Below are 18,575 nucleotides of genomic sequence, written 5' to 3'. Positions count from 1 at the left end.
TGAGTCCAGGGAGGTTGCTGATACTCAATCCCAGCTTTAGGCCGATCTGCCCACCCAGGCAGGCAACACTGCAGGGTTCGTGTGGGGGTTCCGCCCAGGACAGCTTTCGTTCTGGAGGAACACCAGAAACTCAGGGGCTCTGCTGGCAGCTTGCTCCCAAGAGGCAGAAGGGTGGAGATTAGCAGAGCCTGTACAGTTTTTCCCCAAAAATTTACCCGTGAAATAACCCACTTCCCCTTTCAAGGGCAGAGTGAGGAAAGGGCAGAGAAGTCTGGAGTTTCATTATTGAGTTCCCTTCATAAGGAGGGAACATCAGCGGTGCAGAAAAAGTGGTCCCCCCCAACAAGTTAGTTTATGTCTTCTAAATAAAGAATGGTGACCTGTTTAGAATTAGATGGGGAGGGGAAAGGAATTATTATTGGCTTGTGAATGGTGACAATGTTTGGAATCACTATTTGAGTGACTGGGAGAGCAAATTTCCTTTCAGCACTGAGGGCCCAGCCAAGGGTGGAAGTCATAGGTTTGCAGCAGCATCGATCTGCCCGGTTGTGTGATCTTTAGCAAAGACCATAGGTCTATGGTTGGACTGAAAACCAAGAGAGGTCGTGTCACAGGTGAGTTTCGGAGAGAGAGTAGTCAACCACATGAAATGCAGCTGAGAAGTCAGATAAGATGAGAATTGAATGATGCCCATTAGGTCTCGTAACTTAGATATCATGAGGTGCACTTCTGTTTTGGTGGGATAGTGAGGTAAAAAGCAAACTGGAACAGGTTAAAACGGTGAATTAAAAAGTGCTGAAATAGAGACAGATGCATAAACACCTTTTTTTTTGGAGATATTTTGCTATGAAGGGAATAGAAAAATAGAGTAAGTAGGGAGATGTGGATAATAGAGTGTTTTTATTTAATTTAGTTTAGTTTTATTTTCTTTTCAGATGGGAGATGGCAGAGCATTTCTGAAAGCTAGGAAAGCAATCAGTAGAGAAGGAGCTGAAGATGTGAGAGAAATAGAGAAATATCAACTTATAGTATTTTAGACTCAAATAGACTTGGCCGGAAATTTACTAAACTTCATAATAAGGAAGAATAGAGATTATCTTCTGGTGCTCCCTGGGAAAAATATTTTGAATGCCTCTAAATTCAATTCATTTTTTTTAATATTTTCTTAGAATGCATCAGGGATTTATGCCGAAATAGATGGAGCCAAAAATGAACTACAAGGAAAACTATCCAACTTAAGTAACCTCAGTCATGATTTAGTCCAGGAAGCTGTTGACCATGCACGGAACCTTCAACAGGAGGCTGATGAGCTGAGCAGGTAATATCCTGGTTTTAGAAATGCAAAGATCTGCATAGGGTGACTAAGTTATTTTTATTTAATTTTGCCAGACAGAGTCACTGGGATAAAATGTTACAGGTTGGTTAGAGGGTAGGGTTTTCTCATTTGTTTATTTGTTGGTTGGTTGGTCAGAGCCAATCATTGTTTATTGCTTCGGGGAGATAGTTTTTTTGATTTCTTTCAGATTGGAAAACTGTGTTGGGGGTGAGGGAGTTCTGTTCCACAATTAGGAATAGGATGACCCAATGCATTCTGCTCAGGGCCACAACTGCTGCACAAAGTATTGTCAAGCAAATCAGACCCTGTTACAAGGTCTAAATCTATCATCATTAACTATTTATTTCATAGACGGCATTAGCTTTCCACGCTCAAGCGTCCTAAGTAAAGCTGCTTGGAAGCTGGCAATGCAAGTGACTTCCAGTAAATCCTCTATCTAGACACTCCACGGTGCCCCGCAGGAACTATTTGATTTCAACACTTGTTAAGAGAAATTCAATTGACAATTTTCCTCGAAGCATCTAGAAGAGAGTCACATACCCTTGGGAGCTCAATTAATGTTAATTGAAATGTACTGAAAGATTGGAATTGAATTCATGACCCTGAAATAATAGGTAAATAATGAGATAATTATAGAGAAAGACTACAAATCTGGCAATTAGAAACGAAGATCAGTAAAGGTCATGAATAAAATAAGAACCAATATTAAGTTCTATTCAAAACTTAAATCACCTTTTTATTCCCAACTGCCAAAAATTTTCAAATATCTTTCCAAATCTCCTGAAAATTGAGAGAAAGAGAGAAATGGATGTCACATAGAATCTTGATGTGTGAGATGGTGTAATATCCAGCTCAGTGTCATGCTCCCAGGAAATGCATTTTGAACAAGCCAATAAAATGGAGCTTGGATAAAATATTGTTTTTGTTAATCTACTGAATTGACAGAATATTGTTTCTGAGATCCATCCTGTGGCTGTCTTCATTGTTCTTTTGTCATTTTAGTAACCATGTCTCATTGATTGGGATCCCAACACCTATCTTTTCTAAATGCCCCCCTGCAGCCAACAGTGTGCTAGCACAGTTCTAAGGAAATTACTCCAGCTTTGCGTGAAACTTGACCAGACCATCAATCACCTTGAGGCCCCTTTTGTGTTTAGGATATTTCTGACTAAATATATTCAGGGAAACATCCACGTTAATAGATGTCTTCCCTTTCAAATGTGAATATTCTTCAACATCCGTCTGGTATAACCAGTGATTTGCATATCTCAAACAGAGATAGATGTAAATCATATTGTTATATTGACGTAGTACCTGTTTTGTGCCCAGTAATAAAAACAAAGTAATAATGGCTTTGTTTCAAGCTCTTTGGTACATCTCCTTACCACTCTAGCCAGAAAAATTAAAAATATTAATACACATTTGTAACATTTTATCCCTTTCTATTAAAACTTCCTCAGATTTACTTTCTGAGCCATTTCTAGGAACAAAGGGATGTAGGGAGGAACAAGTAGCCCGTACTTGCATCAGAATTACCTGGGCAGAGCAGGGCTGCATGATGACTTTTGTGAGCCTTAGGCACTTTTGCTTCAGTGGGCCCCTTCCTCTATAAAAACGTCAAAAATTGGGGCCAGCCCAGTGGCACAGCAGTTAAGTTCACACACTCCGTTTTGGTAGCCCGGAGTTTGCCGGTTCGGATCCCAGGCGCTGGACCTACATACTGCTTATCAAGCCATGCTGTGACAGGCATCCCACATACAAAATAGAGGAAGATGAGTACAGATGTTAGCCCAGGGCCAATCTTCCTCAGCAAAAAGAAAAAGAAAAAAAAAAGAGGAGGATTGGCAGCTGATGTTAGCTCAGAGCTAATCTTCCTCAAAAAAAAATCAAAACTTGTATTGCATGATTGCAACAATATAAAGACTAATGTAATTATTATTAGTATCCTCATTTTTTTCTTCTGATTTAAAAAAGAATAAAATGAAAACACAGAGGAAGTCGCTCTGAGCCTAAGAGAGCATACAGCGACTGAAACTCGATGGAGGAGGTTGAGAAACAATTGACTGAGCACAATGGGTCAGGGCAGTTTGAAGTGATGAGCCAGCATGGGATCTGCAATGTCACATATTGGGTCACAGAGAAACTTCTAGAAGTTATACATGAATTAAATGATTCTAGTCAGCAGTGTTTGGAACTGAGAAAAAAAGATGGAGCTGGTGGATTTAAGACTGAATAAAATCAAGACAAAGGATTTAAGATGAGCTGCAGAAGGAGAAAGTAGAGTTTATATCATAGAGAAAGAAGTATATGTCAATAATATGAATTATTGTGTGGCTACACATACAGTTTGAAATTCCAGTTCAGGAAATAGTTTAGGCATAATAATAGACCGTGGTGATTACTGGATGCCAGGCATGATGCCAGGCATTCCACGTATTTTATCCCTGTCGTACTTCACATCAATCCTCAGAGGCCATTACTGTTGTCAGCCGCTATGTGAGTGCCCACTGCATGATGGGTACTCAATAAATGTTAGGTCAACCTTATAGAGGCTGGAAAGGATTAAAGGCAAGAGAACATGGTGTACAGGGCAGGGGTGCGGTTGGGCTTGAGTGGGGCTGTACCCTTACGGGAGGCAACTGGGCCCCAGCAGTGAGAGAGACCTTAACAACATGTGCCCTGGGCAAGCTATGTGCCCCTTCTCAGAGCCTCAGTTCTTTTTATGAAAAGGGAATAACAATGGCCACGTCATGGGTCTGGTAAAAATTAAGGACATAACATATGGAACGGGGCTGCCCAGCATCTGCACATAGATGCTCAGTGAGTGTTACTCCCCTTCTGAAAGAAAAATAGGATCTGTCATATAAAGTGAAGAAAAGAGAACAATAAGGTTGAATAAATAGAAAGCAGCTAATACTTAGCCCCATGCTGAGGTTCTGCACCCTCTCTGGGAGCATTGGTTTCTTTCATGGAAAGGGCATAGCAATGCTGATTTGGGTAAATACTAGGTGGGGACCATTGTGGGTTGGTTCCTCTGCCTGTCTGCCACCGCATAAACAAACTCTTGCTTGAAGAGGTGCAGAGGGCTGTTTTTAAATCATCATTCTCTTTGCCCGTGGCTCCTGCCAGGCAGGCAGCTGTCATGGAGCCAAAATGGAGTGAAGTCGTGGGGATACCAAAGGCAGAGGAATGCAAAGATGTGCTCCTAGGAAAGGCAGTTTGGGAAAGCCTTGCCAAGCCAGGTGACTGAATAACAAGAAGGAAGTCCCTGTGGTCCCAGGAGTATTAAAATCAAGTTCTGAATGTAGCCCCATTTCCCAAAGAGATGAGGGAGAAATAATGACAGGTTTGTTCATTAACAGGAATTTGCACAGTTCGGATACAAATGGGCTGGTACAGAAGGCTTTGGAAGCTTCAAATGTCTATGAAAATATTGCCAATTATGTTAGTGAAGCCAACGAAACAGCAGAATTGGCTTTGAACATCACTGACCGGATTTACGACGTGAGTATTCCCTTACTTTAAAGTTTGTTTATATGTTGCTTTTCCCAGCTTATGACATTTCTGTTTGCAAAATCCTCTCTTGAGCTTCCTACATAATATAAATGGCAGAAAGGGCTGGGGAACTAAGAAAAAATCGTTTTACTTATGTTATGAAGTTTCAGTTGTGCAAGTTCTTCAAGATGTGCCATGCTCCAGTCAGCAAATGCCAGTTCATTTGACAGCTTTCTTAAGCCACAATCCCCGAGTAGAACACATTTGACTAATCCCGATGATAACAAAAATGCTTTACGCATGTATTCATATTTTTTCATCTAAGAAATTATTTATTGAGTGGCTTCTACATGACAAGCACTTTGGCAGGACCTTGGCCAGGCACTATTCTTGGTTCCCTGAATTTTCCTCCAAAAACATTTATCTCGAAAATGCCAAGGACGTTATTGTCTGATGTTCACATCTGACCCTGATTTTGAGCTATGAAAATGCAGCGGTATGAATTTTGCTAGGTGTTTGGCAGATAAACTGTGTTGTTGAAATCCTAAAGCCATGAAATGGCCTTCTGCTGTCATTCTTACTCTCTCCACCCTGTTCCTTCTTAGGCTGTGAGCGGCATTGATACCCAGATCATTTACCATAAAGATGAAAGCGAGAATCTCCTCCATCAAGCAAGAGAACTGCGAGCGAGGGCAGATTCTAGTAAATATCTTCACTTTCCTATCTTCCTTCTGATTTATTGCTGTTCCCTCCTTTCAGGCAGTAGTTCTGCACATAGACAGAGATAGGAAGGTCAAGTATAAAAAAGCAAAGATTACATACTTTGAAATAAATTGTGATTTAAAAATAATTCAATGTAGGGAAACGTACGGTGGATATTCTTGCTAATCAAATTGGCTAATTAATAGAAACTTACCATAAATACCAATTTTCAAAGAGGTCATACCATAAAATACACTTGACACTAAAACTATATTGCACATAATTTAATCTTTCTGGGACAGTTCAGAAGGTCATTTAAAATTTTACCCGCAATGACCTGTGAAGGGATGGGTCATCACTGTGCGAGTTTGGAGGATCTGGTACCAAAAAGCCGTCTGACTATTTGCACTTTCTTGTAGTTTGCATTCTACGAGTTTACTATATTTAGGACAAGCCCAATGACCGTATGGAAAGAAGCACTTCCAAAGGCTAGTGTTTGCGTCTGCTAAAGCAGGCACATCTAGGAGTGGGAGAAGGAGGAAAAAATGAAAGTGAAATCATTTTAGTCCATTTTGAACCTTGTGAATTACTTGTAGAAACAATTGAAGTGACTAAGAATTTCACTAAACATTATTCATCTCTGTGGTAATGAACTCATTCTTAAGGATATTCCAGCATTGACTAATGAGGTTGGAAATCCATTATCCAGCTAACTTCTAACTACCACCTAAAAACAAAGACCAAGTTTGCAACTGAAAACTTCACTTAATTTTATCAAAGCAATTAATCTCATGTCTAACTGTGTGTTTTCTTTTTTTTTACAAAAAGCCACCATATATAGAAAATAAATGCATTTTTTTCATATGCAGACTATTTAACTATTTAGTTGCCATAAAGCAACTGTAATTTTATGTTTTCTGGTCAAACAAAGGTGATAAAAATGCTATTAAGTTTCTTTATTCTAATTAATTTATTATATAGGCCTAATTTTTAACATATTCTTTGGAAGAGAATTAGAATATTAGCAGTAAAGAATTAGAATATTAATAGTAAAATATTTTAAAATAAATATTGCCGTATCTATGCATTGCTTTTGTTTCTTATGATGCGAAGACCAGAATCTGTGGGTCTTCATGATGCAGTGTCTTAAGTACTTTATTCTCCTTGATAATTTGCAATGTCTTTTCTCAATTTTGTCATTTTTGAGTTATTGGACCTCCTGAAAGCAACCTTTCTATTCTGGGGATGATTTCTCTTCAAAGTTCTATATTTTATGTCCAGATAAATCTCTCTGCATTGGTCTCTGAATATTTTGCAGATCTGGTCGCCTGTTTCCTTATCTTGTTTGGTTAAATCCCTTCTTATATTTATTCAAAAAAGGGGCCGTGATGAGGCGTTAGGACTGCGTGGCTCAGAAGTTGCCTCCCTGTAGACAATACACATGATTGTAATTTAAATTCAGATTTTCAAATTCAACCATATTCATCTATTGAGTTACATTATAATTTCAGATTACTGTTGGTTCATTTCCTAATGACTTTTGATGATCAGTAATCTTTATTTCCCAACTTTCCTTTTCTTCATTATCTATATCAAATAGCTAACAATCCATAATAAACTCAGGAAGCTGCTATTTAAAGGAATCTTCTATGAATTTATTTGTAAAATGAAAAAGTGCTTACATAGGACAATAAGTTCCAAATAGGACACACTTTTTATGAAACATTTCTTCTTATAAACATCCAGCCCAAAATAGATTTTCTTTCTCTTATTTCTATCAAGTGCTCCAAATATAGAGTTAAATATATCCTTTCTCAGTATATCAGCCAGTGTTTTTTGTGGTGACAAAACCCAAAAGGAAAATCAGAAAATATTGTTTGTATCACAATATTAAAAAATTGAAACTAAAAGAGGGAGAGAGGGTGCAATACAACTACAAAGTATATTTAAGTCCCTCCTTGAATTCTGGGAAATTCCACACTACCCAGAGGAAATAAGAAAGAAGTGTTTGTACTTTGCTTACATTGTACTTGGTGACAGAATCAACCAAGCACCACGCATTGTATATCCATTTTATACATAAGTATGGAGAAAAAAGGTAATGGAACAAGAGGCCGAGCACACCAAGACCTTACAGTGGAACAGAGAAAGTCCACCATGGGAGAGGATATGCTCACGAGCCCATTGGAGAGAAAGAGAAAAGTATAATGGGAAGTGAAGAAATTATTTTTCTATTTGTCAAGAAGCATACATTTCCTGATGCTTTAGAAGTAAGTACAGCACTAACAGAAACAAAGAATTCTTGGGAAAGTTGATCCTTCAGTTCAGATGGCAAGATATTACATCGTGACTTGTTTGGATTTGCTCCAAGATAACCCTAGTATAAAGACTGTGCTACAAATACACTTTCAAGAATAATTTTTTTTAGAAAAAAGCTATTTACCAGAGGAAGATGGGCACGGATGTTAGCTCAGGGCCAATCTTCCTCAGCAAAAAGAAGAGGATTGGCGGTGGATGTTAGCTCAGGGCTAATCTTCCTCAAAAAACAAATTGGGGGAGAAAAGGATGGTGTGTAAATAAAACAGGTTTAAAAAAAAGGAAAAAAACCTATTTATGAAAACCGATACATGAAGAAATAGAAAATCTGATAGAACTGTACCTACATACATATGTATAATAAATTTAATCAGTAATTAAATCCTTCCCACAAAGAAATCTCAGGGCTCAGATGACTTCATCAGTAAATTCTTCCAAAATTTAAATAAGAAATAACATCACTCATTTATAAACTCTTCCAGAAGATAGAAAAAGAGGAAATATTCTCTAACTTGTTCTATGAAACCAATGCAACTTAGATACCAAAGCCTAGTAAAGACATTATAAAAAGGGAAAATTATAAGCCAAATTCTTTCGTAAATAGAGATGTGAAAATCCTAATCAAGACATTAACAAATCAAGTTTATCATACATAGAGATGGTAATATGTGATCAAGTTGAATTTATTTCAGGATTTCAAGGATAGTTTAACATTTAAAACATCAATGGTAATTCACCACATTTACAGAATATAAAAGAAAATTCATATGATCATCTCACTACATACAGGAAAATCATTTAACAAAACTCAATACCCTTTCATGTTTAAAAAAAGAATTCAGGAATAGAAGGAACCTTCCATAATCTCATAAAGAATAATAAAATAATATTCAGCAAGCATATTAATACTGAAATATTGAAAGCTTTGCTACTAAGATTGGAAACATGACAAGGATGCCCCACATCACCAATTCAATATGTGAAAACCCAGTTTAATTCTATGTCTAATTAGAAATTAACTTTTTAAAATCACATCATTTACAATAGTCTCAAATAACTAGGAATAAATTTGATGAAAGATGCTAAGATCTTTACACATAAAACAATAATACACTACTGCAAAAAATTAAAGGTGATCTAAATAAATGGAGATAAAGATAAGAACTTAGAGCTAAAGAAAAATAAATAAAAACTATTCATTGGAAGACTCTAGTTTGTTAAAAAGACAATGCTCCCAGATTTATCCTTAGATTCAATATAATACCAAATAAATTACCAGAACAGTATGTACACATTCAAGATGATTCTAGAATTTCTGTGGAAATCTTGAAGAGGAAAAACAAAGTTGGAAGACTTAAGCTACCAGATATCAAGACATAGCTCTACAGAAATTGACAGAGATACAAAAACGTTTAAAAATTACAATACTCTATCTTTTCTTTTGAATAAGATTTTAGAAAGACGCAACTAACACGTGGAGATAGAATTCAGCTTTGGGTAATCATAGAGGCCTCGGGGAATTATGGGTGCTAATAATGTTCTATTTTCTTGACCTGAACACTGGTTATATTTTTGTGTTCAGTTTGTGAAAATTCATCAAGCTGTGCACTTATAATGTGTGCCCTTTTCTAAATGAATGTTGTACATCAATTAAAAGTTTATTAAAACAGTTACTTTTATATAACCAGTCATCCCCATAAATACAGATAGATCTTTTCTTTTCAGCTCTTTATCAATTGTGCTGCTAGCTTTATTAGTCACAGCAGTGCTATACTTTTCAAGCAAAGAAATTAGCCATTATCTCTACACCTTTTATGAGTCACTTTTATGAGCATCCTAAATCACTCCCAAGCAGTGTGACAAGTTTTCTGCAATCCTGTACCTCTTATCTGGCTCTTTCCAGCGTTGGTTTTCTACGTTCACATCACAGTCAGAATACTGCAGATGACTCCACGGTAGAAATCAGAATTTTCCTTGTTGAAATGGAAATTTTTTTCCTAGTGTATTGGCTCCTCTGAGATTTTTGTCTGCTTCTTCTCCACAGGCAACGAAGAGGCAGTGGCGGACACCAGCAGACGTGTGGGTGGAGCGCTAGCAAGGAAGAGTGCCCTTAAAAGCAGGTTAAATGATGCCATTAAGCGACTACAAGCCACGGAGAGAGGTAGCGATCACAGACAGAACTTAAGCCTCATCTGTTTGTTCACTGGTATTAAGATAAACCTTTCAGGAAGGACTAGGTGATCCCTTACCTATCAATATTTTTATAAATAAGTATTGTTTTCGGATGACAAAAAAAACTGTGTTCATCATACACACACAGAAAATCCTAGAAAACATTTATACAAGCTAACCATTAAATTTAAGAGCATTTTCCACCAATCGTGTGTGTGTGTGTGTGTGTGTGTGTGTGTATGTTTTAATGGAATCACACGCTGCTTATACTATTTGGCAACCCACTTTCTTGTGAACATCCTCATTCATTAACAAACATGCCCTAATTTGGTTATTGGGTTTCTCTAGTCCCATCTTTAAACAACTGCCCTGTTACACGTCACATCATTCTTATAGTACAAGCAAGGAGACCAACAAGCCAAACAGAGAAACAAGAGCACTCCTCTTGCCTAATCTGGGACTCCAGCGGTATCTCGGAAAAATGTAGTTGGAAGCAGAAGCGCCTTCCCGAGCATAGAGAAAGTTAACACAGCTGCCAGCTGTGGCTGTTTTACTACATGGAGCAAACCCAACTACAGTGCTGTAGTACACCAACGCCCTGGCCAGGAAGGTGTCATCCACTGAGATTCGCTGTCATGAGCATCGTCAGAGCTACCACATGCTAGGCATTGGGTGTGTTTTCCATACATTCTCTCATGTGGGAAAGTGTCACCATTGCCTTTAGGCTCATGTGAGCTCTGAGGCTTATCAAGCTTAAGGAACTTGCTCCAAAAGGCGCAGCTCCAAAAAGAAGCAGACCCAGGATCCACAGCTACATGCATCAGAGTTCAAACCATGTGAGGTTGAATTCAATGTTTCTCTACTTTAAGAAATTGAAGCCACAACCTCACCTGAGTGATTTTCACTTTTTTTTTATTACAGAAGGAAGGCATGACCATTATAGAAAAATTAGAAAATATACATAAGGAAAAAGAAAGAACAAGAGAAGAAAATCATTTATAATCTCATGACCTAGGGAAAAAAAAATTTTGTTGTAAACATATTATTTTTATTTTAAAAATGTAACTTTTTAGTAAAATAGAATTTCGCTATATACACTCTTTTGAAACTTGCTTGTCTTGTTCAAAAATACCTTTCCTTAGTAATTTACTCTGTATTCGAGCATCATTTTTATTGCAAAAGGTGTTCCACACAGAAGAAAGTGATATTTACAATGAATTTCAGACATAAACATTCTATGAGTTAAAATCTTGTATGCATTTTCCATGTCTTTCTCATCAGGTCTCTAACCTGAGGAAATACTAACTACTCTTTTTTTTAATTTACCTCTTAATTTGAAAATGTCTTAAGTGAGCTACATGGTTTCAAGCTCACTTATTAATACTGCTTACAGGATTCTTGTGTACCTAACTTATACCATAACTAACATGTATTTAAAGATCTTAGTTTGGATTAAAAGCCCAAAATTTGAGATCTGTTTTATCCCAGTGAGTAAATGGATGTTAATGTTCCCAACAAATGTCGTGCTTCTCTGCAAAGCGAATGTCCTTGTGCTCTGTGTGAAGGTGACACTCAGCAGCGCCTGAATCAGTCCAAGTTGATCACCGCGGAAGCTAACAAGACCACGATGGAAGTCCAGCGGGCAACGGCCCCCATGGCTGGCAATCTAACCCACTGGTCACAGAATCTGCAAAATTTTGACTCTTCTGCTTACAACACTGCAGTGGATTCCGCTAGAGATGCAGGTATCACTTAGAAACGTCTCAATTTGCATCCAGTTGAGGAAGTGGCCGTTAAACTCTACACATCTTCTGTTAAGAAGCAATTTTCTTCATTTGGGTTTTAGATTAAAATATTGTGGAAGTTAGCTTAGAAAAGGAGAAAAGCTTTTGCTCAGTTCATCTATCGATGTGTGTGTGTGTTTCTATATATGAACTACAAATATATATTTCACATAAATAAACGCTAGATAGATTGGTAAAAAGTCATATATTTTTTCTAGGTGAAATAGTGATAGCACTTTTTTTTTTATCAATGTAAGACTGATCTTTTGGGGAAGAAGGTCAATCACATGTTAGAGTAAATAACTTCAACAAAATACTGGTTTGCTTTTAGGAAAAAAATTTACTAAACAGCATTACTTTCTCCTTACCCAAATACAGCAGATTATTACCAACAAGGGCTGAATATGGCCAAACACAACTGAAGCTTCCCGTTAAAAGGAACAGTTTGTTGGCCAACTTGAAGACAGATTTATGGCAATGAAAATGAAATATTTTGATGTCTATCTAATTTATTTAGTTACACATAGATATTAAAGTTACATATTACTTGAGAAATGTCCTTTTCACTATTCTCATATTTTTATTCAGTCTCTTCATACCTCTTAAATATTATGGTATTTGTTGTGACTAGAATGTTCAGTTCTCCAACATGGTTTTGCAGACCATATTACCTTCACTTTCATCTTAATTAAGAAACAACTTTATGAATCTATATTTGATCTGTCCCTAGAAATTTTATCCCATAACAGGAAGGTAGCTCTGTTACATTCATCAAGTATACATTCATGAATTCTTCCATGTAACCGCTCACTTGATTGCTTTTAAACTTGATTTCTGAAAGAGTTGCCTATATGACATCCTGCATTTTCATTTATAAAGGTATTAACTCAGGACTATTTACGAAATCCGTGTTCTTTTTTTGTCCTCTTTCACGAGTCCTGTCAGTGATTCCAATAGGCATCCAGAACTAGCACGAATTGAAGATGTTTCAGGCTACTGTGTTTTCCTCAAATAGCATTTTGTGGTTCAATACAAAATAAATGAAAAAGCATACCATAATATAAGAAACTTTATGAAGACTCTAATATAAGGTAATTCCCCTTTTCTGAGAGAATTGAGGGCAAGGTGATCCTGTCTTCTATGCATTTCCATAATCAAAGTTTTTATGTAATGCTTTACATACGCTTTATTTTATGTAATAAAATGTACTATATTTCAAAGACTATTATACTATAAAATGGCTATTGTGGCCAGTGATCCAAATAACAAATATTTGCCTCTGTATTAATCAACACAATGAACTCATAATTGCTATTATTTTACTTTATTCCATTCCTTGTGCTGGAAAATCACCGTGTTGCCTAAGTCCAGAAAAGAGATGCTCCCTTGGTCCTTGCTGGTATATTCTCCTGAATCTGAGTTTAGTTTGGCTCCAGTAAGAGGCTTGCTCTTGTCCAGTTGCTAATGCTCCACGACCATGGCTCTGCCCTTAGGTAGGAGAATACCCAAAAGACAATCAATTTCTAGGTCAGTGGTCCTCAAAGATTAGTGTACGTCGGAATCACCTGCAGGGCTTGTTAAACACGGATCGCTGGGCTTCCCTCCCAGAGTTTCTGATTCAGTAGGTTTGAGATGGGGCCAAAGAATTTGCGTTTCTTACCAGTTCCCTGGGACACTGATGCTCCTGGTCTAGGACCACACCTTAAGAACCGCTGCTCTAGTCCGTGAAACTTTGGAGAAAATTATGCCATTCTCTGTGTTATGGATTTCTCTCATCAAGCTGTGCCCTGATTTGTGCTCTTTTCTATGTGTATGTTACATATCCAAAAAAATACATAATCTAAAGAGTCAATATGATCTGCTCATAGCATCATCCTTATCTGGGCCCATATACCATGGCTGCCCACCCTCACCTTAGCACAACTGCCACTCTTCTGGGTGCTACCTGTTTCCTCCACCTGGCTCTGCCCTGGTGGGACCCTCACAGCAGTGTCATGTATGAACGGACATCCTGGAAAACAACCTTCACTCCTCCTTTTGGCAGCATTCCTTCTGACCCGTTATATCAGTTATGTTAGAAATGCAAGCAGAACCTGTGCCACGTGGGGAAAGGAATATCTGCATATTTGTTGTGGATCCTGCCCTTTAGAAAGGCACATTATAAGTCACCTTACTCTGCATACAATTTATAGACCAATATGTATCATAGATGCTACAAAGTAGGAACTGATTATGCTTTGGGCTTAACTATTAATTTTGCAGGATTTAAAATAATTTCTTATAGTTCTAATAGAAGTGACCAAGTGTTTGTTGTCTCTTTATCTGATTCCTTAAATAGACTTTATTAATATATTTACTCGAGTGATTAATTTTTATTGGCTGCAGTAAGAAATCTGACAGAGGTTGTCCCTCAGCTCCTGGATCAGCTTCGTACAGTCGAGCAGAAGCGGCCTGCAAGCAACGTTTCTGCCAGCATCCAGAGGATCCGAGAGCTCATCGCTCAGACCAGAAGTGTCGCCAGCAAGGTAACGGATGAAGGGAATCATCAGTCATTCGTGATACTGAGAACACGCAGCTGAGCTCCCACCCCTGGGCGGCCTCCAGAGCCTGGAACCTTTCTGCTGTATTATCCAACTCGGTAGTTCTCAGCTCCCTCTGTTCCTTAGAATCACTTGAGGAGCTTTGAAAACTTAACCAATTCCTGGTCCCAACCTCAAAGCAGTAGATCAGGCTCTGGAGAAAGGCACAGCACCTGTATTTTTTAAAAGCTCCCCAGTGATTCTAATGTGTGGCAGCCTGAGAAGCACCATGTTAACCTAGTCAACAAAGCTCATAGAGCAAAAATCGAGCAAAGCCAACCCCAATAAAGGGTGGCTTTAATTGAGTTTAGAAGACCCAGTGTGTAATTATTATTATTTATTATTTTAACAGTTGTTTTAGTGCATTTACTGTATGGGATAATCGTGCCCATCGACCTCTTTAAAAAATTCTCCAGTACAACATAGATAATATGAAGCTTTTACTGACCCCTCCACAGCCTTAACTGAGGAATCACATACCAGCTAAACTGAATAATCTCAACGAAAACCCTGTTCTGAGGTGCTTATGTAGAAGAAACGCAGCAACAGCCTAACTAGTGCCAGTGTTGGTAGGAACATAACCTGACACAACAATGAACATTTTCGCTGTGGCAAAACAGAGCTGGTTCTTGGCCCTCCTTTAAATGGGTTTCTTATTGATTTATAGACCAACAACTTTTTACAACCAAATTATATGATTTTATTTTCTCAATCAAGAATTGGCCTGAACGGTCTATTGGCCCTAATGACCGACAGAAATAGGAGTTGGAAATCACCTATTTTATAATGAAGATTATTCTTGCTAAAGATACCCAACTTTTAAATGATATATGATAATTGATCCTACACCACGAGTTACCTTTTTTAAATACGTTGAAGAGCATTTCAAAAAGTTTTATTGTCAAGAAATGCCATTTTCAAAGCTCAAGTTCTGTGAGCGCTCTCTGGTAATTTTATTTATATGGAGTAGAATTTTAGGGCCTTAATCACCTAAAATCATTTTCTAAATAGAGTCTTGGCAGTGCCTTTGGGAGGCAGCTCAGCTCCCCAGATGAGATGATTTCTGTGCAGATGCACATCCTTCTCAGACTCTCAATTTTTACAGAAAGACTTTAATCTCATACACTGCTTGATTGTTTATTAAGATGTATTGCTCTTTACTCACCTGGCAACATAGGTCAGTTGCACTCTAGGCACTTGGAAATATAATTTTGAGCTCACTGACCATCAGTATTAACCAAATAAATATTAATTAATTGATGTAAATACATCTAATTATGCAGAAATATTTGCATAAATGGCTTGGATATGGACAGTCCATCCACTTCTGCATACTCTGGAAATCACCCCCAATCACCCCAGCTCAGTATATCCCATTGGGCCTCTTAGAAATACATTTACTGGCTTGTGCTTTGTTGTGATGCCTTTCTGAGAATCATTATAAGAAACAGCTTCATGAACTCATCATTACAATTATTATAATCATAGAGCCAGGCACTGGAAGGCACTTTTTAGTTATCATCTTATTTCATTCTCAACACAAACTTATTGTCCTCGTTTTACAGATGAGGAAACTGCAAGTTAAGGGACTTGCTCATAGTTGCATAGCCAGTAAGTGGGAGAGCCTGGTTTCAAGACTCCAGTCTAAGACTTCGAAGGTGTGTCTAGACTGCTCCCAACTGTCCAGACATGGTCAATGATGCTGTTCACAGCTGTAGGGGAGCAGAGTTTGCTACCTCAAAATGTGTCTCTTTGGCTTGATTATTTTTAAGAACAAAAGATTCAGGAAGAAACTTTGACCTCCCCACTAACTGCCTAAAAGAATTTAAGATAGAAGTCCTGTTCTAGGAAGGAGCTAATACCATAGATAACTATAGTATAATATGAACTTGGTGTGGTAGACAGGGAGAAACCTAGCAAGGCCCTTTTGATCAAAGTCCTCTCCATGTCTCATTGTCTTTGCAAGGCATGGCAAACATTTGTTTACCAAACGTTTGCTTTTCCATGTGAATTCCCTTACTCCCCTTTGAATTCCAAAACCACTACCTCCAACATCCTCCTTTGTCTTTAGCTGAAGATGGTATTTAAGGTGATGGCTTCAGCCATTTTAGCAACTTACTCCAATTTCCTGGGTTTCATCCATGTATACATGTTATTAAATTTGATTTTCTCCTGTTATTCTCATGTCAATTTAATTCTTAGACCAGCCAGAAGAACCTAGAAGGATAAAGGGTCTTCCCCTACCTCCCCTCCAGCCTCATCTCGTGCTCCTCTTTTGAAGACCCTGGGGAGAAAGTCCTAGCTATTAGTACCCAATATATACCGAGTACATTTCTCCTGAAATTAGTTATTAATTGTATGGCCTTGTGAATTGTATAACTGACCAGATATCCCTTCAAGCTGTTTAGTTCACCCCAACCAATTGTGTAGTTCCTTGTGGAATTCATATTTATTCTCATTCTTGGACCCACTTTGTCACCCATTTTTGCTTTCTTTCTCCCAACTTTGAATCTAAACTATTGCATTGTAACCTGCCATAAATCTCTTCTCCAACAAGGTCAGGGCATAAGTAAATAAATAAAGACATGGAGGACAGTAGAGCTCAGAGACCCATAAGCAATGAGGGAGGCCACTGAGAACTATGTGCAAGTCCCATGCCCATTTCCGCAGACTACTTTTAACGGAATAATTTTGTGACTCCAGATCCAAGTCTCTATGATGTTTGACAGCCAGTCAGCAGTGGAAGTGCACCCCAAAACCAGTATGGATGACTTGAAGACCTTCACATCTCTGAGCCTGTACATGAAACCTCCTCCTGTGAAGCAGCCAGAACTGGCTGGGACTGCTGATCAGTTTATCCTGTACCTCGGAAGCAAAAACGTAAGAGCATGAAGTTTTAAAAGAGTGAATAATATTAAAAGGAAAGATAGGTGCTTTTCTCTTTCCTTAAAACAAAACTACCTACACAGACAGAATTCCCGCTCTGGTAACTGAAAAGGTATAGATCATTTTAATGCCAAGACTAAAGCAGTGATTTAAGAACAAGTAATTCCTTCTCTATGTGGGATATTTCTAGAGTTGCTTTATATCAGCCTCACACTGCTAACTTTGAGGAGTCTGAATGTAGTATTTCAAAGACCTTTGGAATACAAAGGCCTATTATCGTTGATGCTGCATCCTGTTGGAAGATGCGTAGTGACTGGTTTGGGCAGGCTGCCTTATATCCCTGGGTTAACCAGACAAGGTGAACACACTCCTGGCACCCGTCAAATGTCCACAAGCCTACAGTTGCTTGCTTCCCTGTCCAGGATGCACTTGGAGCAAGCACAGGGGACAGTGGACTGATGCAGCCACAGGGAGGCTGGAAAGGAAGAGGCGCTGCCCAATCTAACAGGAGCTTTGGTAATAATTCAGGCCAGACATGCCTTGTGTACAGCCAAGTATTTGGATTGCTCATTGTCCTGTAAAGAAATGAGAACAAAGGATGATATTCATTCATATGGATTTTATTTAAGTGACTTCTTGACATTTCAGGCCAAAAAAGAGTACATGGGTCTTGCGATCAAAAATGATAACCTGGTATACATTTATAATTTGGGAACTAAGGATGTAGAGATTCCCCTGGACTCCAAGCCTGTCAGTTCCTGGCCTGCTCACTTCAGCATTGTCAAGATTGAAAGGTAATGTGGGTTCGTGACAGAGGGATCTTACACACATTTCATAAGAAACCAAGGAGTGTCTGGCCCCGTGACCAAGTGGTTAAATTTGTGCACTCCGCTGCGGCGGCCCAGGGTTTTGCTCATTCGGATCCTGGGCACAGACATGGCACCACTCCTCGGGCCACATTGAGGTGGCATCCCACATGCCACAACTAGAAGGACTTGCAACTAAGATATACAACTATGTACCAGGGGGGTTTGGGGAGATAAAGCAGAAAAAAAAAAAAGATTGGCAGCAGTTGTTAGCTCAGGTGCCAATCTTTGAAAAAAATAAAAAGAGGAGGATTGGTGGCAGATGTTAGCTCAGGGCTAGTCTTCCTCAAAAAAAAAAAAAAGTGAACCCATTTAATTAGAAAAAAAAAAGAAATCTATGGAATGCCCTCATACACACTCGCAGTCCTCCCGTGGATGTTATAAACAGCATTTTCTTCCCCTTATTCTTGCCTCTCTTCTTCCATTATTCCCGTATTCC

General features: G+C 38.4%; 1 protein-coding gene across 2 annotated transcripts in view; it reads left to right on the top strand.

Moving 5' to 3' along the window:
• Positions 1 to 18,575, top strand: part of LAMA4 (laminin subunit alpha 4) — a 135,657-nt gene that overhangs the window by 86,400 nt on the left and 30,682 nt on the right. For both annotated transcript variants that reach the window (XM_014866159.3, XM_014866158.3), the window contains exons 13-20: positions 1,170 to 1,318; positions 4,699 to 4,840; positions 5,437 to 5,533; positions 9,894 to 10,010; positions 11,587 to 11,766; positions 14,191 to 14,330; positions 17,088 to 17,264; positions 17,919 to 18,064. In XM_014866159.3, coding sequence (XP_014721645.3) covers positions 1,170 to 1,318; positions 4,699 to 4,840; positions 5,437 to 5,533; positions 9,894 to 10,010; positions 11,587 to 11,766; positions 14,191 to 14,330; positions 17,088 to 17,264; positions 17,919 to 18,064 — 1,148 coding nt within the window. The remainder of the gene's footprint in view (positions 1 to 1,169; positions 1,319 to 4,698; positions 4,841 to 5,436; positions 5,534 to 9,893; positions 10,011 to 11,586; positions 11,767 to 14,190; positions 14,331 to 17,087; positions 17,265 to 17,918; positions 18,065 to 18,575) is intronic.

This window comes from Equus asinus, chromosome 24 (assembly GCF_041296235.1).
Source record: "Equus asinus isolate D_3611 breed Donkey chromosome 24, EquAss-T2T_v2, whole genome shotgun sequence".
In the NCBI taxonomy this organism is placed as follows: Eukaryota; Metazoa; Chordata; class Mammalia; order Perissodactyla; family Equidae; genus Equus; species Equus asinus.
Note: the sequence above shows the minus strand (reverse complement) of the source record. Positions and strands in the feature narration are given on the sequence as shown.